The sequence below is a fragment of the Chelonia mydas genome, chromosome 1 (assembly GCF_015237465.2).
Source record: "Chelonia mydas isolate rCheMyd1 chromosome 1, rCheMyd1.pri.v2, whole genome shotgun sequence".
NCBI lineage: Eukaryota > Metazoa > Chordata > Testudines > Cheloniidae > Chelonia > Chelonia mydas.
The window spans coordinates 263371518-263397540 of record NC_057849.1 but is presented as its reverse complement, the minus strand read 5'-3'; the positions used below and the strand labels follow the sequence as shown (position 1 = coordinate 263397540).

Here is a 26023-nt window from a genome sequence, read left to right as displayed (position 1 = left end):
CTCCTGACCCAGAAGGTCATTCTCATCTTTGCCAAGTATTTTAAGATACCCAAATGATAGACAGCATTGCACTCATATAGTGCCTATTTATTATATTGTTAATTATTATTAAGCAGGCAATAAGTATGCCAGTACCAAGCAGAAAACTAGGCCCTTTCTAAAACACTTGAGTATTCCTGAATATACCGTTTTAAAAAATGCCTAACCAATTCAGTAAATTTTTGACAAACAACATTGCTAAAATCAGACACTTTCCTCAGCTTTCTACTGATGTTTTTTAATATAGTATCTTGGGGCCAGATAAACTGGTGTGCTGCTTTGGTGACACAAATCAGATGTAAATACGGTTTAGCTGGTAGCAGTTTCCAGCTGTTTTGTGTCACACTGTCTCTGGAGTTGTGTAAAACAACTAGAGTATATTGGTGAATCTGACCATATATAGTTTGTCAACATTCAAATCTCTTCTGAATTTTAGATTTAGAAATTAAACATTCCTGAAACTCAGCATGTTGCAGAACAAAGGCAGTCATAACATTTTTAAAAAATTAAAAATAAGAAAATAACCACACTAGCTCTGAAAAGATTTTATCATAAACTTTCATCTTAATGATTTTCAACACAATTGTCTGTACAGTGCTATAGGAAATTAGCACTATTTTATGAAGTCATTGGCAAAGCACAACGAATGCTAAAATGAAACCACTCCCTTCAATAATGAAAGCTTCCATAGACATCCATGAATTGCGCATTCATCTATGAAGGAAAAATGAGTAAAATGATGACTTTAGTGCACCAATGATTAAAAAGAACAGGATTCTGCACTCAAACATAGCTGTGTTTAAAAATGTGTTTTACCTGAAAAAAAAAAAGTGGGAGTCCCATACAACATGGGCTTGATTTATCCCTTGGGATCTATTAGGCAAGCCAGACTGCTGTTTCCAGCAATAGTAAACACCCTGGAATGGAGGCACAGTGGCCCAAGCCACTGAAGATGCTGGAGCCAGCAAGCACAAGCGCAAAACTGGGCAGAGCAGTTCCCAAACTTGTAGACGTTTCACTGATTCAGTACTTCCTCCAGGCAGACTCCACCAGTGTGGGGCTTCAGACGTAAAAGCTGTCCTTCCTTAGCAGAACCCCATAGGTGAATCCTCACCCCCCACCAATGCATAGCTACCCCCAGGGTACAAAACTCAGAATTAAAGACCGGGACAAATTACATATTTTAGGATCTAAAGACACGAGAAACATTACTCGAGAAAATGCAAAAAGAGCACATTGAAGACTCAGGCATGGAATCAGTGAGTAGCTAAACTTGATATATGGGAAGAACAGGTTGCGCTAAACTATATGCATTTGTTCTCTTGAATTTCTTTTGTTTCCTATGTACTTAAACCTGAATTAGCATTATTCTGAGTTGGATAGTAAATATATAGCTGTAACTGTTTTCTTGAAAGCACTTGTAGCTATAACTAGCTTGGTACTGGATCTGGTAGCTATTTTGAGATAGTGTTTGGAATTAATTACTAGTGAAGTACATTCCAGTGGCAGCAGGGAGTCTGGTTAGTTGTTTCTGCATCATCTGTGAGAGTTTGGGTATGATGATTATCAACTTTTTATTTCCTCTCATCACCCACCTGCAAAAATAGACCTTGCAATTTTTTTCAAATTTGCATAACCCTAGCAGTGCCAAACAACGGTCTGAAAAGACCTCTCTCATTAAGTACTAATGAGAGATGATTGTTCATTTACACTATTTCCTGAATAATCTTTTGGTACTCTGCCTCTGCAAGCAGTAGATGCCTAACAGAACTTCCCAAAACAATGCTACAGTTATTTATCCCATTTTTGTTTTTTGTAACCTCAAAATTATGAGTGTTTAGTATTGGCTTTTGCATTTTTACATGGCACGTTTGCACTGTCTACAACTGACAGTTCATAACCTTGCACATTTTCCTTGTTTCGGTATTCTAGTTGTTAGCTTTCTAGAAGGTGAATGAAGAGCAAAGAATGTCATTATAGATGCCAAAATGTTCGATTACATCAGTAATTCATTAAAAAATGGAACATCCTATTGATCTTCTATAGCAAACTGTACCCCAAAGAGAACAATCTAGGATGTTACTGAGGATTGATTGTGCTCATATTTATGTTAATAGCAAAACTCCCCTTTACTGCAGTGGGAGCAGGACTGGGCCATTGAATTCTACCCTGTATATAGTACAATATTTTGCAAAGTGCATATATAGACAGACTTTGTTGTTCTGAAAGCATTGTCAGAACTTTAGTGGCTGACAGATGAGGTATGCTTTATTTGCAGTCCATTTCCGAATGCAACCAGAGATATGTCATCTGAGTCAGCCATCCTAATCTACTTTAGCAGAGTTGACAGTAGCCTCCAGAGATTGCTCTCGGTAATCACCAGACTTTAGCAGTCTTCAAAGTAAAAGTCTGAAGTATTCGCCTATATCCAGTCTGCTGTACAACAGCACAATGTAGTTTCCAGACAACATTACATATGTACAACCTTCATTCTGTGTTAACAAGCATCAATTACTTAATAAAACTCCTTTTAAAAACACTGCAATTATAAAATAAACCAAACATCTGGAAGCTTGAAAGTTCTAAAATAAGGATGAAATGTAATAACTAAGTGTTTCAAAGTCTGGTAACTATTGGTTAAGGTTAAGATACTCACGTTATAGTTAAGTGTCAGCTACCTTAATTCTCATTTTGACTTTACAACCTTAATATCATTATTTTAATATTTTTTGTATAAGTATTCACAGTGAGGTTTTGTTTCATATTAAAAATGCATAACAGGTCTTTTGGTACATTGGTTAATTGTACATTGGTATATTGGTTAAGTGTAAGGGGTTGTTGTATACATACAGGGATAGCCTCTGATACATGGTCAAAATTAACATAATTTGTTGATTCTGTACTTATGAATTTCATGGCAACACAGAAAATTGACATATCAGGTCAAACCAGTCGTCCATCTAGCTCAGTATTCTCTCTATAACATTGGCCAGGACAAGATGCTTCAGAGGAAGGTGAAAGAAATACTGTTAGTTGTTGGCTTATGATATTAAAGCATGAGTGTTTATAGCACTGATAAAAAATATCTGCTGTATCTGTGGATGTACACATTACCTATCTAAATATACAGACTTTTTTTAAAATCCAGAATTTTAAGTATTTGATAATTAACATCCTAGTAAGATTTTCTCACAGGTTTTACAATTTTAATTCTGTTTTAAAAAATTTTTCCTGGGAATCTCCTTAGTCTTTTTTCTTGTTTTATAGATATGCCAAGAACAAAATAGTCCCATGTAATGTAGAACCTTCTCTAACAGGTTAGTAAATGTAAATTAAACAACATCATATACTAGCTACACTGCTGTACTCTCATCAAATTTATCTTCTGCTTGGTAGACAGCAGCGCAATTTCTTAAACTCTAGGGCTTCAGAATCTTTTAAGTCCTTCAACCCAGTGAATTAAGCTCCAGATTTAAGGAATTCTGTAGGCTGTACCAGTGGATTTTGTACATTCAAAGCCAAATTCAAGAAAGTTAAAAGACTAAAATCTAGAAGTGAATCTTGGAGACGTTTAAAAATTCTTCACATCAAGTGTTTCAACTAGTGGAGCTTACAGTCTCCCCACTGAGGCCACAGACTATATGAAGTCTGCATAAAGCTCAGGGATTTTTAAGAGCTGCAAAAATCTACAGCAAATAATTTAAAAATTAACCTTCAAAAATTTGGCAAAAATACTCAAAGGCATCATTTCCAGTGACAGAAAATTAAATCAAATACAGAATTCTTAGATAAAGCTTTTTTTTTTTTTTTTTTGGATATATGACCTGGTTCCCTGAAGCAAAGGGGACTTAAACCTGGTGGATCCAGGCAGCAGAGATTCCCCCAACATGGGTGAATCCTCCAGTGACGTAGAGCCATAGTTGCAGATCCTATCCACTCACCACATCCAGTTACCAGCATAGGGAGTGTTCCTGTCCCCCAAGACAGAGGAAGCATACGGATCCCCTCCAAATCTCTGGCCTTGCACAGCTTAACCAGACTAGAGACATTGGCTTACAATGTTGCAAAAAATATTTTTTTTACAAAAATGAAATGCCTCTGATTTTTTCGAACTGTCACATCTTATCTTTTTGCCCAACATTACCAAAAATGTCTCCTTTGCCAGAGGATCATATATGAGAAATTTCAGACAAACCACTTGAATTCTGTCAAAGTCACAGAGAATGAAAGGAGAAGATGGTCAAATCAAGCTTATAATGGACAGCTAACAATAACCTTGGCTATAAAGAAACTATTGTTTCTCTTTAGGTGGTGAAATACCAGGTTTGGTCAAGACCTGCTGTGGGCATTTTGCCTGCCGCCCCTATTTTAGTGGGGCTGGGAAGGAATTTTTCCCTTACTACCCAGATTGGCTTAGGTGGAGTTGGGGTTTTTAAGCCTTCCCACAGCAGGTTCAGGAAGGGCTTTGTTCATGCCTGGCATGACATGAAGGGTGGTAGGCTTTATGTCATTATAGAAGTCGGGCAGATGTCCAGTGCAACACTTTTCTTCAACATTACTAAATGGGTCTAAGACTAGCATATCAATTTAGTTAAGGTTTAGCCTGCTCTACATACAATTTTTCAACCAGGAGAACTATTCCAGCTAGGGAAGTGACTTCTTCTGAAAGAGTTATACCAGGGATTGGCAACTTTTGGCACGTGGCTCAGGGATGTGCTGGCCGCCGCTTCCCACAGCCCGCGTTGGCCTGGAAGGCAAACCGCGGCCAGTGGGAGCTGTAATTGACCGAACCTGCAGATGCTGCAGGCAAACAAACCGTCCCAGCCCACCAGCGGATTTCCCTGACGGGCCACGTGCCAAAGGTTGATGATCCCTGAGTTATACCATTACATCATCTAGTGTGGGCACAATTGTACAGATAAAAAGGTGACGTGCCACTATAGTTTATTTCCCTACTTAACTAGGATTGCCACCTTAGTGGTTTTTCACTGGTGTGGCTGGCTTTTTTTTTATGGCCTTGCCAGCTGCTGGTCCAAATATGTTTTATGGCAGTTTGTTTTGCGCTTTTGCCAGGTATTATTTTGCTGTGCGGCTGGGTGGCTGTGCATGCAGTAATCTTGTAACTCTTGTTGCAAGTGTCACAGCTGCTAGCACATGGTGGCTGCCAGGCCAGCATCTGCGTCACTCTCTGCATGCAAACACATACATCACTCAAATCTCTTCCAATAAGTGGAGGGGAATGGTGTGTGGATGAGAAAGGGAGAAGCAAGGTTTGCTTAGCTCCACTAGAATTATTTTGTTACTGGCTGCTCTAGGTACCACCTCTCAGGAAGGGTGGGCTCCACTGCATGGGGTGATATGATGTACTTTGTAAACCAGGGGTGGACAAACTACGGGCCGGGGGCCACATCCAGTCTGCCAGCTGATTTAATCTGGCCCTTGAGCTCCAGCTGGGGAGCGGGGTCAGAGGCTGCTCTGCATGGTTCCCAGAAGCAGTGGCATGTCCCCCCTCTGGATCCTACGTTTAGGGGCAGCCAGGTGGCCCCCGCCCCAAGAGCCACCCCCGCAGCTCCCACTGGCTGGGAACTGCGGCCAATGGGAGCTGCAGGGGTGGCGCCTGTGGACATGGCAGCCTGCAGAGCTCCCTGGCTGCACCTCTGCGTAGGAGCCGGAGGAGGGACATGCTGCTGATTCCAGGAGCTGCTAGAGGTAAGCACCGCCCAGAGCCTGCATCCCTGAGCCCCTTCCACATCCCAACCCCCTGCCCCAGCCCTGATCCACCTCCCACCCTCTGAACCCCTCGATCCCAGCCGGGAGACACTCCTACACCCCAAACCTCTCATCCCCAGCCCCACCGCAGAGCCTACACACCCAGCCGGAGACTTCACCGTCCCTGCACCTCAAGCCCCTGCCCCAGTCTGGAGCCCCCTCCTTCACCCTGAACTCCTCATTTCTGGCTCCACCCCAGAGCCTGCACCCCCTCTTGCATCCCAACCCTAATTTCATGAACATTCATGGCCCACCATAGAATTTCCATACCCAGATGTGGGTCTCAGGCCAAAAAGTTTGCCCACCCCAATGTAAATGGTAGTACGGACTGGTGCAGAGCAAATGGAATGATCTTTTTGAAGAGCCTGAAAAACACATTTTCTCTGATGTGCTCTCAGAAGGGTTCTCCCACATTTGCACTATTCAGAGAGACATTTTGGGGAGAAAGGAGATGCTGATTAACTTGTTATTCTGTCTGAAGTTAATGATTCCATCTAGTGTGATACAGAAGAGCCAGGGAGCAGTAGGAGAGTGCTAGATGGGAAATATATAAACTCAAGGCTAATTAAGGAGTGGTTCTCTGTAGACTAGGGAAGGTGACTGCAGATTACTTGGAGCACCTGCAGTCAATTAAGGCCCTGTTAGGAACCTAATAAAACCTCCTGCTTCAAGCAGACAGAGAAAGAGGAGAAAGGAGAGCGGAGCGGAGCGGAGCTGTGAGACTTGGAAAATCAGAACTGAAGTAAGGGGTACCCTGCTCAGTAGGGAGGGAGACTCCCTTCCCCCGCATCTAAGGACTGCAGGTACCCCACCCAAAGGGGAAGAGGGTAAAAACCTGCAGGGGTTGAGAGGGGCTCGGGTTCAGAGTGAGAAGCAAACCCAGACCCCTTCCCTCCTTTACCACCTTCCTGGGCCACTAGCGGGGCCATTGATGCCCCAAGAACAGGGGCAAGGCAAGAACAGCTCCCCACCAAGAAAAGCGCAGGACCCACTAGACTAACACTGGCCATCTTGTTACACTAGTAAAAATATTCTGCATCTATAATAATGCAATAGCATCCCCAGTGCTACCCCTTTTGCGTGGTATTCCTTGTGCAATCAAAATTTCCATATGAGGTGGCCTCGGACTGTATTTTTTGCACACCTAAGCCTACCAGTGAAGGGAATTTTGGGTCTGCAATAAATGCAAAAATCTGGTTCATGACTCTTTATTGCCTAAAATAAAAGTGATAAAATAAAAATGAAATATAGAGAAAGAAATGGAAGAAACAGTGTTCTGGCAGCAAGCTGCACGTTGCTGTCACGAATAGCAGATGCAGCAAGGGAGAGAGAAACAGAGAAAATGGAAGTAAACAAGATTTGTTATTATTGAACTTCAAATAAAACAAGAGGTTTTTTACAAGATATAATACTGATTTCCTTCATTGGGAACCAATGTGTTTTTAAACCAAGTCACCAACGCTATACAAAACAAATCTGTTCATTATGTACAGAAGTGGTTCATTTCTGTAAGTAGTAAATATTTTAACAAATATTTTGAATGTAACACCAAAAAGCAAACTGTACCAAGATTTTTGCCTTTGAAGTCAACTTTTCTGTAACTTTAGTAGACTTAAGAGTTCTTCTACCATGTCTTTTATGCTAATGTAAGAAGTCTGTTCCTGATATAACACAATGAAAATTCTTTCAATCTTAACTGCCAAATCTTGTGGCCCTCTGAGGCCAACCTCCATAACAATTCAGACAAATCCTAAATTAAAATTTTTAATTGTAGGCATCTGGATAATGAAAAGACTGGTAATAAGATATGAAGCGTTTCACCCTTAGATTACTAGTTCAGAACTGACACAGATCAGCAGGAAATGAAGTTAACATTGATAGCTATACTAGTGAATTATGCTAAAACATCGAGGGCCCAATTGTGCTGCCATTACTCAGAGAACACTTACAATAAGGGATCTGTCTGGGTAAGAAGTTCAGAACTGGGCCCTAACTTTTTAGTGTTAGACTGTGACTGGCTCAACACAACTGCACAGGGAAGTAGCAGAAATATAGTTACTACAAACCACACTTATGCAGTCATATCAAAGCAACTGTATCCTAGCTCTGGGTGGTGAAAGGAACACAGTAACCACATGGCAGATGCTCCCTCCAGGCAGAAGTGATGGGAGCAGGTGGGGAGTGTACAGGGCCATAATTGTGCCACATCTAAGCACCAGCCAGTGGCGCTGGCAGGATGTATACAGGCATGAGGAATAACCTGCACTTTGAAAAGGAGCAAATTACTCCTTCCCTGCACAACTGGGGTACCCAGGAACAGGGACGGCTCCAGCGTTTTTTGCCGCCCCAAGTGGGAAAAAACAACAACAAAAAAAACTTGCCGCCAAACACGGAGGCGGAGTGATGGTGCGGCCGCCAAATTGCCGCCAGCAACCGAAGAAGAGTCGCGTCCCCACCGCCGAGAGCGAAATAAGATAAGATTTTAAAACAACATTATCCTCCATATACCTGCTCTAACTTACAATTAACCATCAGTTTTATATCTGTTTAAATTACAGACAGAATACTGGCTGAGAGGCTTTTTAAAAATGCAGTTATTGAATAGATTAAACTGGTTTGTATAGTACCTCTGTGCATTTCATCCCTAATTAAAATGAACTAGCAAAATAACTTAACTAATAGCTATTTAGCAAAAAGGAAATCTGATAAAAAGCATTTATGTAAAAACTCTAAAATAGAGAACCTCAAAAACAATTACATGTCACTGAATCCTTGATTTGAAAAAGTGACTTTGTTGAACAGAGTGTAGTCAAGTCTATAACAAAATCATTCTGCATAGTAATCCCACTTGGGTGAATGAAGCCTAATTCTGGTCAGAATTTATGCATGTTGATGAGGAAAAAATTATACTTTCATTACTTAGTGCCTAAAACTGTTCAAATCTACCCTGAAAGCTATGTTTCCTTTGATTGTTGTTTAATGGATGATAATAATAATAATAAATAATGAATCATAATGCAATGTTTAACAATATGTCAGATTGACATTTTTGTTGGTAAAAGAAAGACTGTCAGTACAATGGAAATGGAATGATCATTCTACCCTTATAAAACTATGTTTATGGACACATATTGGGATAGATGCACACCCACGTGTTTTGATGATTGGTTGCACAATTGCCATTAAAGGTTCTTACTTCATTTCTACATGTATTACCTTTGGGAAAATGCTACAGTACTTTTAGGAATAACTCTTTTTGTGCGGCGCAGCACATACCTGGAGGAGCATGTTAAGCAGAGTCATTAGAACATAACACATCTTAATTACACACACAAAACTACATTAAAAGAATGTTAAGGTTGCAAAGTCAAGCACTTAAAAGTTAGGAAATGCTAGAATTAAAACAGCCTGTGCAACCTTAATTTGGTCCCTGTCCACAAATGCATTATGATACAGGTTTTAATTATATGATCACATACTATTTTTTCCACAGGATCCTGCCTCATTCAATGATTCAATGGAATGTGCCTCATTCAATGCACAAATGAGCACTTATTTAGCACAAAATGAAGATGTCAAGCACAAAATTAATTAAGGTATCAAGGGAGGTGAAGAGAAGAAATTCTTTAAATTGCTTATCCACGAATGCTCTGAGCCTAGGCAGTAAACAAGAGAAATTTAAATTGCTCGTTTATGAGCAAATTTCATTCAACATAGTTGGTATTACTGAAACTTAATGGGAAGAGTCTTACGATTGGAACATTAAAGTCACTGGTTATAACCTATTTCATAAGCCAAGTGAGTGAGCAAAAGGAGAAGGGAAGTGACAGTCTATATAAAAAATGGGATTACCCGTTTCCATGTTCCTGACAACTCAGAAGCAGCTGATCTTGAATGCTTATGGATCTATGTTCTAAAATACAAAGCACAAGATGGGGTACTTGATGTCTGCTACAGACGACCAAATCACACTAGAGACTAGGATGATGGGCTCTATAAATACCCTTCAATAATGTGTTGGGGGAAAAAACTGTTATTATGGGGGACTATAATCTGAGTAACAGTCTGGATATCTCATGCTACCCGTACTAAAAACATCCTTGAAATTTCTAAAGATTATAGTTAACATCCCCTCCAAAGATCGTTACCTTGTGGTGATGGAGGGGCTTGCATGTTCCGATGAACCCCAGGGCTATGTCATCTGGAGCCTAGTGCTCCTGGTAGGGTCACCCTAGGCAAACAGGTCTGGGGGGAGGTTCCATACTAAAAAAATCCATCCCAAGATCCTCATAAAGGCCCAGAAATGTCCACACGAACCTCACCTGGATTAGGGACCTGGGGATGGTGTCAGGTGAGTGTCTGGTGGTTGGGCCACCCACATAATGCAGCCACGCCCAGCCAGAAAAGTTGACATGGACCCATCTTGTGGGCTCACCACCCACAAGGTGAAGGGTGAGGGTCAGGTGAGATGCCTGAATAACGGCAGGAGAGACAGACCACGACAGACTGGTCCTCTGCATGGAAACTGGCCCCAGGGCACCTGATAAGGATGCCCCCAGGAGGCTTCTGTTAGAACTATACCAGGCACGTCCCACTGGGCAGAAGCCCAAAGGCTGACCCAGGACATGCTGGAGGAATTATATCTCCCAGCTGGCCTGGGAATGCTGGGGAATCCCCAGGAGAAGCCAGAACCTGTTGCAGAGGAAAAGGAGGTCTGGTCCCTACTCTCCATGCTGCCATCATGACCCTCACCAGGAAAAGTGGCAAAAAGGAAAAAGAAAAAGATAATCAATTTTCTATTTCAAGAAGTGTTGCATCCAACACAAGGGAATTATTTATTACACCTCAGCTTGACAGATAAAGAGGAATTAATCACAATAACTAAAATTCAGTGGTTCCTTAGGTGCAAGTGATCATGACTTGAAATATTTGTTATGAGGAAACAGAATGAAGTCTTAATTAGTAATATTATACACACACACACACACACACACACACACACGGTGCTTTAAATGGGCCAATTACAAAACTGAAAATAATTATGAGCCAAATCATGTAGAAGAAAATATTTAAACATAAAAATGTGAATGATAATTGGGAACTGTTTAAGAACAATTTACTAGATACCCAAAAGCCATAATCCAACTATTGTGAAAGAAGGCTACACTAGTTTAAAAAAAAAACAAATACCGAGCCTGGCTTCGTGAGGATGTGAAAGCAGTATTTTAAAAAATAAAGTTATATAACAAATGGGAAAAGGGGAGTTGATTATAATAAATAGAAATTAGAAGCTAGTAATTGTAGACAATTGATAAGAGCAGCAAAAGGACACAAGGCGAACTCTATAGCCAGCAGACTTAAGGACAGTAAGAAGTCAGTTTTTAAGTATATTTGGAACAAAAAGAATCCTAACAATGACACTGGTCCATTTACTAGATAGCAATGGTAAAACTGTCAATAATAATGCATAAAAGTTCAGTAACTATTTCTGTTCTGTATTTGGGAAAAAACAGATTGTCACAGGGTATCTCCATCGCTACCCTATGAACCTCACTGCCTGACTAGTTCAGGTGGTTCCACAGTCAAACATATGCTAGGCTGTTTATCCTTCACCAAGGTGTGCATTTATGTCCCTCTTACATCCCCATAATATGCATCACAGAGTTATAGCCAGGACAGGCTTCCCTGCAGCCCTCACTCCCCAGCCCATGTTCACCCTCTGAGCTTCCTTCTCAGCTCCCTCCTCAGCCCCCTTTGCTTCCTGTTTTGTCTCCTGATAGTCTCCCCACTTACCTTGTTACCCCAGTGATTGACACACAGGTGCTCACAATCCCGCAAGAGAAAGTGTATAATTTCCCACAGCTCAGCCTGCAGCCTTCTCCAGGTTGCAGCATTATCAGTGATCAGGGTGCGGCTGATAGCACCCTGTCACACAGATAGTACAGTCACATCATGAAAATGAAACACTTTCGACTCCAACAGTAACTCATAAGGATGTTAAACAGTAGCAACTAAAGTTACACATTTAAAATCAACAGGTCTGGTTAACTTGTATCCAAGAGTTTTAAAAGAGCTGGCCAAAAGCAATCTGGACCATTAATACTGATTTTAATAAGTCTTGAAACACTTGGGAAAATTCCAGAGGACTGGAAAAAAACTAATATTGGCACAGTTAAAAAGGGAAAGCAGGATGACCTGAGTAATTATAGGGCTGGCAGCCTGACATTTATCCCAGGCAAAATAATGGTATGGTTGATATGCAACTTTATTAATAAAGAACTAAAGGAGGTAGTATAATAAATGGAAATTAGCATGGGTTTTATGGAAAACAGATCTTGTCAAGCTAACTTGATAAAAATAAATAGTGATGTAATAGACTTCTGCAAGGCATTTGACTTGGTACTGCATTAATAAACTAGAATGTTACAAAATCAGAATGGCGCACACAAAATGGATTACAACTGGCTAAATGATAGATTTCAAAATGTAATTGTAAGTGGAGACTCATTGGGCAGATACTTTTGGTGAGGTCCCAAAGGGATTGGTTCTTGGCCCTATTCTATTTAAATATTTTTTATCAAAGGACTTAGGCACATTTCATTGGGACCTAAGAATGTGATTAGATGTTTTGCTGAATTTGGGGCCACAATGTACACATGGCCACTGACACAGACATTTATATAATCTATGCTTGCAGCTGAAGTGATTTTAAAAATGGGTCTGTTTCCATATTTATATAAGATTGTAATTGCACTCATCTCCGTCACTATTTCTTATCATATACTGTCCCTTCCTTCTCATAAATATGGTGAAAACAAATAATTAGACAGTTTTAACCCATTTCAATTTATGAAAATTAATTTTATACATTTTTATGCTTTTCTTCCAAGAAGCCTACATGAGCTCTCTCCCTCTTCAAATGCCTTCTGTCGGGAGTTTGAGCATCACTGGTCACATGGGTAAGATTCAGCCCATGAAAATGTGACACAGCAAGAAGCAGTATTAATCAAAAGCTTCCACTGACTGCTACCCCATCTGTAACATGTAAATTTCATTTTTGCTTAGTGCAAAACAGTTTAACTGGCAAATGCTGCTTTAAGCTAGAGGCAAGAAATAGCTAAGTGAAACAGAGAAAAGAACGGTTTTGCCTTTTTTGCAAATCCAGCAAAGAACTAAAAATTTCAAGTCATGTTTTGCATTCGCAGCTCCTCGACACTTTCTAGTTATGGAATAATTTGAGGATTTGAGGTCTTCAGTCACATTTCACATGGTAAATGTTTGTCCTAGAGGATAGCTCTGGTGTTTAAAATGCAGATTAACAGGGACAGCAGATGGGAGGGACTGTTGGCTTTGTCTTCTACTCCTCAGTCTGCTCAGGAGAAAGAGCAGCATACTGCCTGGACAACTTTATAATTTGATTTTTCTTATCCATTTGCTATGAGAATACATATGTAAACTGAGTCACATAGCAGTGAAATAGGTGCTTATATTTGTGCCAGTGTGACAGATATGATGCAGCGAACACATGGAGTATTCAAAGACTATTGTATCAGATTTATAAATGTTAATATGTATCTTTATGCACTGACTAGTGATTGTATTCCAAGCTAAATGGGTGAGCTAAACTATTCTACTGACAGGAACCAAAATCACGGGGAGTGGGAAGGGAATTAATGCAAATCCCTATGCTAGTAACAAGCCCCTGGAAGTTTCACCCCTTGGGGAAAACAACATATATTGATTTGACCTAGTTCAAGAGGCCTGACAGTCAAAGAACTGTTAATGGTATAAAGCAATCGTTCTGACACAAGGAGGGTGGTCACTCACTCTCAGTCCAATGACTGAATGAAACTATGGAAAAGAGAGAGAGGGCCCTCAGAAATTACTTGAAGTTCTCTAATGCCATCAGGGTCTCCATACGCAAGATGGGTGAATGCCTGATGAGTTAAGATCTGCATGCAATCTGTTTATTTTTTTAAAAAACATGTTTTCTCTGCAATGTTTGGGTTGTGAAAGCTGGCAGTGATCACTGGTTAACCTTATCATTACCCCTGTGGATATGTCTACATGGCACTGAGTCTCAGAGCATGGGTCAGCTAACTCGACCTCATTGGGCTAGGGCTGCATGGCTAAATATCGCAGTGTAGACATTCAGGCTTGGGCTGGAGCCTGGGGTCGGAGACCCTTCCCCCTTCTGGGATCTCAAAGCCTGGGCTCCAGCCTGAGCCTGAATGTCTACGCTGCACACAGCACAAGCCCTGCAAACCCAAGTCAACAGCCGCAGCCATGCCCGTGGGTCTTTTATCACATAGACATACCCTAAGAGCAGGACCAGCTCTACCGTTTTTGCCGCCCCAAGCAAAAAACCTGCCGCCGCTGAATTGCCGCCGTGGATGGCAGGGGAGAAAGAATCTGCCACCGAATTGCCACCGTGGCCAGCGGAATGGAGAAGCTGCTGCCGAATTGCCGCCGCCATGGAAACTCTGCTGCCCCTTTCTGACTGCCGCGCCAAGCACCTGCTTGGAACGCTGGTGCCTGGAGCTGGCCCTGCCAAAGACAGCATAACTGCAGGTGCTGAATTAAAGTCAGACCTGCTGAGATAATCACAGTAAATTGCAGGATTCTGCAGTTTAAGGCTCAGATCTAGAGGGAGTGTGTCACAGGACTCCACACCAAGAAAGATGACAGCTCAAGTCCTGAGACAAAAGTGAGTTACCCTCAAGGAGCCCATGAAAGGATCAGGGGTGCAGTTACCACAGGAACTGTGACGCATAGAAAAGGTTACTCATCTTTTGCAGTAATTGGAGTTCTTCGAGAAAGGTTTTCCCCTGTGAGTGCTCCACTTCAAGTGACTCCCTTGTATAGTAGTCAGAGAATGAGTGCACCAAGGATCATGTTACATCCATGCAGATTTCAGAAACTGGAATATCTTTGAGTGGGGCCACAGACAAACCGTGATCTGGCAGAGTGTGCAATCACTCTCAGGGGAGGTGGAATCTCAGCAAAACCATAACAAGGCAATAGTGCATCCAGAGATCCATTTAGAAAGTCTATGTGGAGGCAGAGGCTCCCCTAGAGCTATCTGCAATAGACAAAGAGTCTTAGGGGGTCTTCCTGAATGGCCTAGTTCTGTCCAAGTAAAAGGCCTTCTTAACATTTAGCGTATGAAAGGCATACTCATGTGTAAAGTGATGTAAAGTGATGTAGGGAAAATAAAAACAAAGTGGATAGTTTGGTTAAAGTGAAAGTCAGAAGTAATTTTAGGAAAAAACTTTGGATGGGTCATAGTGATACTTTCTCCTTGGAGAACACAATAAATGCAGGGCCTGCCATTAGAGGCCCCATCACCCAGACCCTTCAAGCCAAAGTGATGACTACCAAAAGGTCTTCATAAACACATGTGGCAGTGAGTATGTAGCTAGTGGCTTAAAGGGCTGTTTCATGAGACAGTTATGAACCAGGTTAAGGTCCAAAAGTGGTGTAGAGGATCTAATGTGGAAAAAATTCATGTGGCCTTTTAGGAATCTCATTGGAGTCAGATGAGTGAATATTGACAAACCTTCTACTGGCACATGGAAAGCTGTTACTGCCACTAAAAAAACCCTTGATGGAACTCATAGAAAGGCCTGATGTTTTCAATTCCAACAGATAATCCAAGATTGTGGAAAGAAATGACTGGATAGGAGAAAGATGGCACTGGTTATACCAAAGATTTTATTGATGCTGTTCCCTTGGTCATAGTAGTCTTTGGTACCTTTACCACTGAGGTATGGGACTTAGTTGAAGTCTTAGTGTGCTTCATGGTACCCAAAGTGCTCTGAGCCTCACTAGCACTCCTCTTGGGACCTGAGATCTCCTGTGACTGGATCTTCTTTGATGAGGAACTCTCTGTTCTCCTCCACTTACTCCCCCCCCTTGGAGTTTGAGTGGGAAGCTCTCAGTACTGCTGGTATGGTTATCAACACCTCACTCATGGAGAGTGTTTGAGACTGCGGTTTCAATGCCATCTTCCCCTTGGAAGGTCTCTGTGATCATGCTCTTGACAATGACAGGGCACTGACAGAGGTGGAGGGTCCCTGTCAGGAGAGTTCTCTGAACCTGGATCAGAAGCCGATCTTAAGGCTTGCTCCATCAGTAAGAGCCTGTACCCTTAAAAGAAGGGTTGCTCCATCATTAAGAGTGTATATCCTTAAAAGAAGTGCAGATCTTGCACTTGCTTGGATTATGAGAGTCCCCCAAACAATGAATGCATTGGGAATGCCCATTGTTAATGAGGACTGCATCTCAACATGAGAGGCACCTTTAAACCCCAGGGATCCCAGCAGCCGCTACAGAAGAAAACTTGTTCAAGCCCCTCAATAAGGGAAAAAAGAAAAACCACTTATATGTATATTTAAGAAAAGAAAAAAGAAAAGGGGAAGAAATGTTTCAACAACTCTAAGGTATTAAACCTACTACTAGTAAGAACTAACTATCAAAGCTAAAATGCTAATAAGAGAGGGAACAGGCACACAGCAAAGAGAATATAAGAACATAATATAAGAACGGCCATACCTGGTAAGACCAAAGGTCCATCTAGCCCAGTATCCAGTCTTCTGACAGTGGCCAATGCCAGATGCTTCAGAGGGAATGAACAGAACAGATAATAAAGAGGCACATGCTAAATTCAGTCTCTGACAGAAGGTAGTTGAGAAGGAACTGAGGGCGGTTCACCTGTGCAACCCTATATAGCCTTAGTATGGGGTATGAGGATGTGAAGGGCACATGCGTGGGTGAAATGGGCACTGCTACCAAAAATTCTGAGCAAAGGTATAGGGGCATATGTGCACCTAAAGTGGAGTGCCCACTGGGACATTACTCAAATAACTGAAATTTTGTCATTCCCCCTGTGTAACTTAATGGAAGGGTTACCAAGTGAGATTCCAATATTTTGCCAACTGTTTTACCAGAAAGCTTACAAGGAATGGAAGATGAGAAGGATCAACAAGGAACGCTACCTCCGGGAGGTCAGAAAGTGTAGGGATAAAGTGAGAATTTTCAAAAACCAGACAGATTGGGACCTTGCAAAGAAAATTAAAACCAGTAGTAAAAGGTTCTAGAGCCATATAAATAGAAAGAAAACAAGAAAACAAGAAATGGGACTACTAAGTACTGAGGAGACGGGGTGGAGATTAAAAATAATCTATCCATGGCCCAGCACCTAAGCAAATAATTTGCCTCTGTTTTTAATAAGGGAACGAGGATATGAAAGTAGAAATTACCACATCTGAGGTGGAAATCAAACTCAAACATCTTAATGGGACTAAATTGCGGGGAGCAGGGGCTGGATAATCTCCATAGAAGAATATTAAAGGAACAGGCAGATGAAATTGCAAGCCCAATAGCAAGGATGCTCATTTAGACCAAATAAAAGCTGGTTAATATGGTTAGTGACATTTAATTGTATTGTAGGAATAAAGCAGAATAAGAATACTTACCATTTAAAATTAATAAAATAATGCAAGAAAAAGAAAATTAGTGTTTGCCAGTATTCCTCTAAAATGCTCCACTAATATAAGTAAACAGCATGTGAGAAGACAACAAGGTGAAAGTTACATTATGATTCTACTGTACTTGAACAATATTAAGTATATCTGTATTCAGTTCTTGTCTCCTACTCACTACCATTTATATGAGATATTATAGGACTTGAGAAGTACACAGAAAAGGTCAATAATACTCATTCCAGGGACCATTGTAAATAAAAAAGAGGATACACTACAAAAATCTATATTTGCATTGGAAAAAATATGATTCAAAATAAATGGGTATGATTTCAGATAATTAGTGAAGAGAAATTGCAACCCTAGGATGCTCTGCCTCCCACAAATAATAGAAGGTAATGTGAGAGGAAGTAAAAGAAAAGCAATTTCAGCAAATGTCAGCAAATTTTTAAAAGGAGAAAATAAATTGTGTACTCAAGGGAATATCTGACCAGTAAAGGTTCTTGAGGCATTGTTTTGGGAACATTCAGAAAATCTGTTATATTATTGGAGAATAGGTGCTTAGAAATAATACTACTTCATGGGAAGAATCCCCAACCTCCACCAAACATCACTAACTTTGAGTGTAAAATTTTAAAAGTTCTCTTTGCAAACAAATACTGGTGCATTAATCTAGGATATTTTGATATGGAAATGTGCACTCTATATTATGGCAGTGAGCATGATAAAAAAATTAAGTGTGCCATCATTGCCATTAGGAGGAGTTTAGTATGGAATCTATTACATTGTGTTCTGCTGATGATTTATATTTTGGAGCTCTGAATGCAAAGCATAGCTCTTTATAAATTAACCTCTAAGGACAAGTAAATTGTGAGATTCTTTGTTAAGACCAAAAGACTCTCTACAGAGCTCAGAAACTGCTCAAAGGGCTAATCAAGATCAGATAAAAGCATATGTGGGTCTCATAAACCATCTTGGATTCCATCTGCTTAAGAGAATCAGAATAATGCATGGATATTATCTCCCTGACTTCTACAGAGACTACGCTTGAAATAATACACATGGAAACACAAAAAGAAGAGAAAAGAAGATCTTGGATGTGTTGAGATGCTGAATTTAGGCTCAGAGTCAGATGACCCAACCATATCTTTGCATCTGCAGTATCCACAGACATGGATAGAGTGTGTAATGCCTTGTGTTACTGTAGCTATATTGTGTTTTTGTCCCTCAGCCACCGTGTAGTCATTAAAGTTAAATTCATTTGCTAGGCCTTTAACTAAGACCATCAGTTTCAGTCCACATGCAAGTACAAGCATAGAAGCTCACGGTGTTATAGTATGGTAGCTCTACTGACTCCCAGAAAAATAGTTCATGTAATATTGCATCATGGCAGTTCAATGGATGGGGTGCCGCCTTCTGGTCAGTCACAAATGAAAGTGAGTGTTTTGGGGTACCCAGAAGCACTTATTCTGCAGACCAAGGCTACAGACTAACTGAACAATATGAAGGCAGGTGCTTTCAGGGGATGGAGAGGGGGAGGAATGTTGCAGAAATGGCAAGTTCTTTGGAGCACTCCTTTCCCACGTGCTCCACCTCAGTCTTGTCTGGGTTCAACTTTTGGCTAGGCACTGAGCAATCTGAGAAATGGTACTATTTACATTGGAAAATACACAGTTTGACCCTGCAGTGGGTTAGTCTCTGCCAATTCAAATGGGAAACTCCCAGTCTGAACCAGCACACAAGCCTAGGTTTTGGCATGTGCTTCCAAGGTGCATAGTATTCTGAGCTATATCTTTTTTCTTGTTTTGGATGGATGCAGTGGTTACTGACATGCTTTTAGGAGTTCTTTCCAATTCTGATAGTAGTGATCATGTAAAGAAGAGGTGGGCAAACTTGTATATAGTGTATATATAGTGTAGGAATATACTAGTATATGCCACCTTTTTATCACTTTTTATCAGTAAACTGCACCTACACTAGGTTTTTTTCCTGATATAACTATTTTGTTTAAAAAAAATCACACCCTAACTAAAATTATAAACCATAACCCTTTTCAGACTAGACCAGGCCCAATCTTCATTACTGCAGAACACAGAGTTTGGGTGTGACCTTTTACAAAAAAAAAATCCCCTAGTTTGAAACAAATGGCCCAACTCAAATTCCCATTGCTATGAAATATAAATTGACAAATCCTCAAAGCCCACTGTCACAGGATAAAATATTACTACTGGGCTAAAATAGTCTTGAGATTTTACAGTGTGGACTTTTTAAAGTGTTTAACACAGCATTTAGCACACTAGCAGAACTTAGCATATTTACATTTTCTCACACAATCCAGTTAACATCTTTTCCTGGTATTTTAGTCACCAGTTAATTGATTTTTATGTAAAATGGGCAAACTCTACATCACTGCAGGTGACTGGTAGTTACTATTTTAGCAACATAATTATCCAGTGCCTAAGGCCTCTTTTACACCTTTTCAATGGATGATGGGTTTGTTGATAAAAGTTCACAAAGCTTGACTATACAGCCTTAAGATCAGAAGGAGAATATTATGTCTGCCTTATTAACTATTATGATTTTATGATTTCACAAGGTTAAGTATGTCACATACATGGATCTTTTTAAAGATAGACAATAAGTAAATTAAAATGCCTAATAAAAACATCTAGTGCAGGCAATCCAGGTCTTACTCAGGAAAAAAGCCAAAGTAAGTGGATCAAATTAACTTTTCTGATCCGTTATGAGAAAGGCAATTCAACTCCCAATTTGCAGACTACCTAACAAAAAAAATTGCCTGAAAGAATTCTTTTTTTAAACTTTGTTTAATATAGAACTTCCACTCAATCCAAAGTTGCGAAATTATCCTTGGAAAAATTAATGAATGCCTCAGAACATTGCTGTGAGAAAGGTAAGTATTATCTTAATTTCAGATGTGGGAAAGGTGTGTCAGAGAGAGGTGAAGTCATTCAGCAAGCCTGTTGCAGAGTCAGGAACAGAACAGACGGTGGGATCTATCAAAGGACTTAGATCTTGCAAAGCTGAGCATCATACTGTGTAAGTTTTAGGCACCTAGAAAATCACAGGAAGAACACTGTGATCCACAAAGCCAAGTTAGGCACTCAGGCTCCCTATACAATGAATGGGGAGAGATAGACACCTAAAAATGAGACCCACAAAAGCCAGCAAACTAGGAGCAAAGCCACCTAAGCTAGTCAATGGGAGATGGTGACAACAAAGATGTGTGCTAAATCCCACCCCTCTCTTGGAGTTAGGCACTACATCTAGACTGTAATGAGGTGCTCCATGATTGGGAGCCAGCCACCAAGAGTCCGGAGGTTTAGGCACCCAAGTTGTTTCTTGTAGGAATAAGTTAGGCACCTGCCTCACTCCATACAGAATGGTGAAGGAAGAGTTGTCCAATTTTAGTCTAGTGGTTAGAGAACTCACCTGGGGTGTGGGGCTCCCTCCAGCTCTCCTGTTGAAGCTGTACCGCTGTGGACAAATAACAAAAGAGTGATTGGAGCATGGGGACTGGACCCTGTGTTCTCACTGAATGACAGTCGTTCTCTCTCTGGCCTGATGACTGTTCCACTGTGGATAAATACGAGAGTGAGCGAGTGAGAGAGAGACTATAGACCAGTGGTTAGGGCACCCAGATAGGAGGTGGGAGCCCCAAGATCCAGTCCACCTGCTCCACTCTTGCATTATTTATCCATAGTGGAACAGAGGGGAAAAGAAGGAGCTGCCCTTTGCTCAGAGTAGATAATTAACTCATGATCTAGCCCTTAATAATCTGACATTCATACATATTTCCAAACCCATGATTCATGAACAAGATTATGATGATCAAAAAATCAGTGGTGTTGTTCCCAATAGTTCCATATACTGTTGTGATTTCTTACTTGTCAAAACGTGTTCTTATTCCAATTATTTGTATTATTAGAAGATTATACCTTGCAAATCTGGTACAAAGTGGTGACACAGGAAAAGTCAAAACAAGGGCAACAGGGAGAAGTATGTAATTTTGGAAAATGTAAACAGAGCCCTTGTTTATAGTATTATTCATATGACTCAGTATAATTGTTATTATCTTGTAAACATAACTCACTGCTGTTCAGAACTGTGTAATCCACATAGTAATTTGTCAAATTTAAAAATATTTTAGACTGTCATTTCATGTCTCTTTCAGTTTTTATTCACTGCATCTATATAAAATAGGAGCTCTGGGCTTTTATTTTGTATACATATATATTAATTCAAAGGTACTTTCTTTAATTTTATTCTCTGGTGGTTATTTTATTAATTGTTAAGTAGTTAGATATTCAGAATCTTTATTTATTTTGTTGTTTGTATTACAGATTAGTGTTAAGTACTTGGTAAAAATAGGATGGTGAGGAAGTGACTGCACATGCCTGGGAAATTTGCTTTAGAAATTTGGCTTTTATTCCTGGCTTTTCAACAGACTTCCATGGGAATCTAGGAAGTCATTTAACCCTTGCCTCAGCTTTCTTTCTATAAAATGTGGATAATATTTACATCCCTCACAGAGGTTCATTAATGGTGTAAATCACCCTCAGATCCTCGGATAGAAGGCATAGTAATGAAAAATATTATAAGCCAACAATGAAATATTATACATATCATCAGACTGTACCAGTGATAAGGTAAGAGAATAGTGGTGATTTACCTGTTCTTGAGGAAGGTACTCTTGCTATTTCTAACGAACAAGGTTTCTTCGTAACTGCTATGTCCATGAAATCACAAAGGTTGTTTTCATTTTCTGAAGGATGAGCATCAAGAGAACCAGAAGGTACTACTTCCAGTGTATAGCTCCTTTTCTTTCGGTAAGACTCCTGAAAAGTGGAAATGCAACTACATGATAAAAATAGCCTTGGTGGATGCAGTAAAACTGGAAAAAAGAAAATGGTCCAATAACTCTGTCAAAAATAGAACTTACAATTCAACAGTTTAAATAGATCACTTCCTACTGAAACCCTAAATTTAGTTACTAGAAGGGGTTACCTATATTCTATCATAAATAAATAAATTTCACTGTTGAATATTACATTTTTTAAATTATTTGTGATGATTGTGTATGGATTTTTTTAACTCTTCATTTGACATATGGCAAGCACTCTAATGCAGTTGCTTTTACTGTACCTTTTTTGTTAAGTTCTGATTCAGGTATACATCCTGATCAGGTTTTAAAAGTGTATTTTGTGAAAGAAACAGAATTATATAGAGTTAATAAATGGAATTTCTTTGTTTTCACGGATTTTGTGAGTCTGTTCATACTATTCATATAACACATGGATAACCTGATCTATTGTTTGATGGCAGAACCCAGAAGAGGTTAGTTTCCTTTGAATATCCTGAATGGCTAGTGTTATGGGCACTAGGGCTCTCTTTGGATATTCTTTTACGTGTGTTTTTTTGTGAATAGAAACAATTAGAAGTGGATACTTACTAGTTGTGATTTCCTGAGAAATAAGACGCATCCCTTGATATCTATAGGCTACAGGCTCAATTCAAATCCCCCTGAAGTCAATAAAAAGACTCCTGTTGGACTTCAAGTGGAGTTAAACTGTGCCTTAAATAAATATTTAAATATTAGTGGTGTATTCTAGGAGTATGAGCTCCCTACATTTACTAATGCTAGAAAGAAGCAAACAGATAGAAGATATGACATGTTCACTCTGCCAAATCATGAGATTGGTCTCAGTATTCAAAACCACTAAATTAAGTAGGGCTTGGCAGGTTCAGAACATGAGTGAAAATAGTCTGGTACAGGAATTTCTCTAATTTCGTGGTTGCAATCCAGCAAAATATGATAAAGCATTTAAAGACAATCTCTCACAGGAACAGTGTGTTTGGCTATTCTGTGTCACCAATATGGATGCATGTAGAAATCAGACACCATGTAAATCTGATAGGACAAGAAACTATGCAACGGGCCAGAAAACACCAGTGTTCATAAGAGTCACACATAAGTAAAGTACTTCCCAGCAAACAATGTAAGAATGTGCCACCCAGAGGAGTTCATGGCATATCAATTTCCCCATAGACTAAAAAATATTTCATCCAGCCCAAGGCAAACAGATGGCTGTAGATAACCAGACCATTTCTGCTGTGGAAGATTTGTGCATTCATTGGCCCTTTAAACTACTAGAACCTTCTGCAGTTTTTTCCTCTATTCAGTTATGCCTGATACATATGGAAGTTCAAAAGCAGATTATAATTCTGAACCTACTGGGAGGCAGAGACTCTGGCAGCAGCATCATGGCAAGAGCAGCATGAGTACCCTCATAGCCGCTTCATGATTCCACACACTAACATTAGCAGAACCAAATTTCAGTGAACTGTTTGTTGAAACAGGAGAAGGGGGGTGTGGATTCAGAAAGAGGAGATGACTATTGGAAGACATGTATAAAGAAGAAGCTGGAAGAAAAGCAACAACATGGAAAATGGTGGATTAAACAACTATAAACTGAATATAGGAAATGGTTTTCAGAGAAAATAAAAATATAAATTTGTAATAAATAGAATATATGCAAAAGAATAAACAGGCTAGCATAAATAATTAAAGATTAACAATTTCCATTGAGAAACAAAAGCAAATAGGGTTCTAAATAAAATTTAGAAAAGGAAACAATGAATGGGGAGGGAAAAAAACCTGTTACATCTTTTATCTTTCCATCCTTTGTCTGTATGTTTGTCTATTCAGAACGTAGGCTCTGTGGGACAGCATCCTTGTTTATATTTCTGTATAATGCCTAATGCACTTTAGGGCACTGTATAAATAAAGAGTTGGGCAAGTTTTGCATTTGGGCCTCCTGCATTGTTAAGTATGATTTTTTTTTTAACTCAAAATGGTCTCATTCCCCAGATGAAGAATGTACAAAATGGTGCTTTTGATACCAATCCTGCAAAGATTTACACATGGGCTTAGCTTTAAACATGGTAAAATGTCCATTTGAGAACAATGGGACTATTCACAGTGAAAAAAATAGAGCACATAGACAAGCCTTTGCAGGATTGGTGCCTTCGAGTTGGCTCACACAGAACCCTGCATTTTGCACAAGGGACTGAGAAGAGTTACAAAGGAATCTTAGAAAACTGCGTGACTGGGCAACAAAATGGCAGATGAAATTCAATGTTGATAAATGCAAAGTAATGCACATTGGAAGACAATCCCAACATTACATATAAAATGATTTGGCCAAATTAGCTGTTACCACTCATGAAAGAGACCTTGGAGTCACTGTGGGTAGTTCTCTGAAAACATCCACTCAAAGTGCAGTGGCAGTCAAAAAAGCGAACAGAATCTTGGGAAACATTAGGAAAGGGATAGATAAGAAGACAGAAAATATCACATTGCCTCTATATAAATCCATGGTATACCCACATCTTGAATATTGTGTGTAGATATGGTCGCCCCATCTCAAAAAAAGGTATATTGGAATTGGAAAAGGTACAGAAAAAGGAAACAAAAATGATTAGGGGTAGGGAACAGCTTCTGTTTGAGGAGAGATAATAAGACTGGAACTTTTCAGCCTGGGGAAAAGATGACTAAGGGGGGATATGACTGAGGTCTATAAAATCATGACTGGTGTGGAGAAAGTAAATAAGGAAGTGTTATTTATGCCTGCTCATAACACAAGAACTAGGGGTCACCAAATAAAAATAAGCAGCAGGTTTCAAACAAACAAAAGGAAGTATTTATTCACACAATGCACAGTCAACCTGTGGAACTCTTTGTCAGAGGATGTTGTGAAGGTCAGGACTATAACAGGGTTAAAAAAAGAACTAGATATATTTATGGAGGATAGGTCCATCAATGGCTATTAGCCAAGATAGGCAGGGATGGTGTCCCTAGCCTCTGTTTGCCATAGACTGAGAGTGGGCATCAGGGGGTGGATCACTTGGTAACTGCCTGTTCTGTTCATTCCTTCTAGGACACCTGGCATTGGCTGCTGTCGGAAGACAGGATACTGGTCTACATGGATCTTTGGTCTGACCCAGTATGGCCGTTCTTATAGAAATGATAGCACTGTACTAGTAAAGTGTTTGCTTTCTTTCATTCAGAATAAAAGCAGAATACCTCTTCTATCTATGCTAACTCCCATCCTAATAGATTATTCTTGTTTTGTTTTGTGTATATGAAATTAATGAATGGACAGAAGAGAAGAAATCTTTCAAATTAGTGTAGGGATGCAAACAACATGGTTTCTTCTGAATTTAGAAATAACAGTTGTCCTGACTTTCAGATAAAGCTTGTACTCTATCTCCCCTCCCACACAGGGATGTACAGTCCTCAGACACAACCAAGCCCATGTGGTTCCACTTTATTTGAAGGGTGGAGATTTTGAGAGCCCATTCCAAGGGTGTGCATCCCCTGGCACTCTGTTCCACAGAGGTTCCCTATAAGTAGTCTCACAAGGGAACTTGAAGGAGGAGGAGGTTAGTGTGGATGGTTCTGATGCATTGCAAATCCAGTGGCCACAGCTCCTTCACAGAGGGTTGTTAGATGCTGCAACTCCATAGCAAAGGAAAGGATTTCTTCCCATGACCTCTGGGGAAGGATTTGCCCCTTTGTGCTTATGACTGTATTTTACAATGACAGCACAAATTTATTTTCCATGGCAACCAAATACAATAGCAGAGCTCAATTTAGCCCTTGTACATGACATCTTCTGCTGGCATAATACAGGGTGCAGGGCTCATGGTGA

General features: G+C 40.1%; 1 protein-coding gene across 6 annotated transcripts in view; it reads right to left on the bottom strand.

The window, feature by feature from the left end:
* ANKS1B (ankyrin repeat and sterile alpha motif domain containing 1B) overlaps positions 1 to 26023 on the bottom strand; it is a 736839-nt gene that overhangs the window by 473002 nt on the left and 237814 nt on the right. For all 6 annotated transcript variants that reach the window (XM_043545507.1, XM_043545504.1, XM_043545515.1 and 3 more), the window contains exons 10-11: positions 21982 to 22147; positions 20742 to 20786 (exon numbers count right to left, since the gene is read on the bottom strand). In XM_043545507.1, coding sequence (XP_043401442.1) covers positions 20742 to 20786; positions 21982 to 22147 — 211 coding nt within the window. The remainder of the gene's footprint in view (positions 1 to 20741; positions 20787 to 21981; positions 22148 to 26023) is intronic.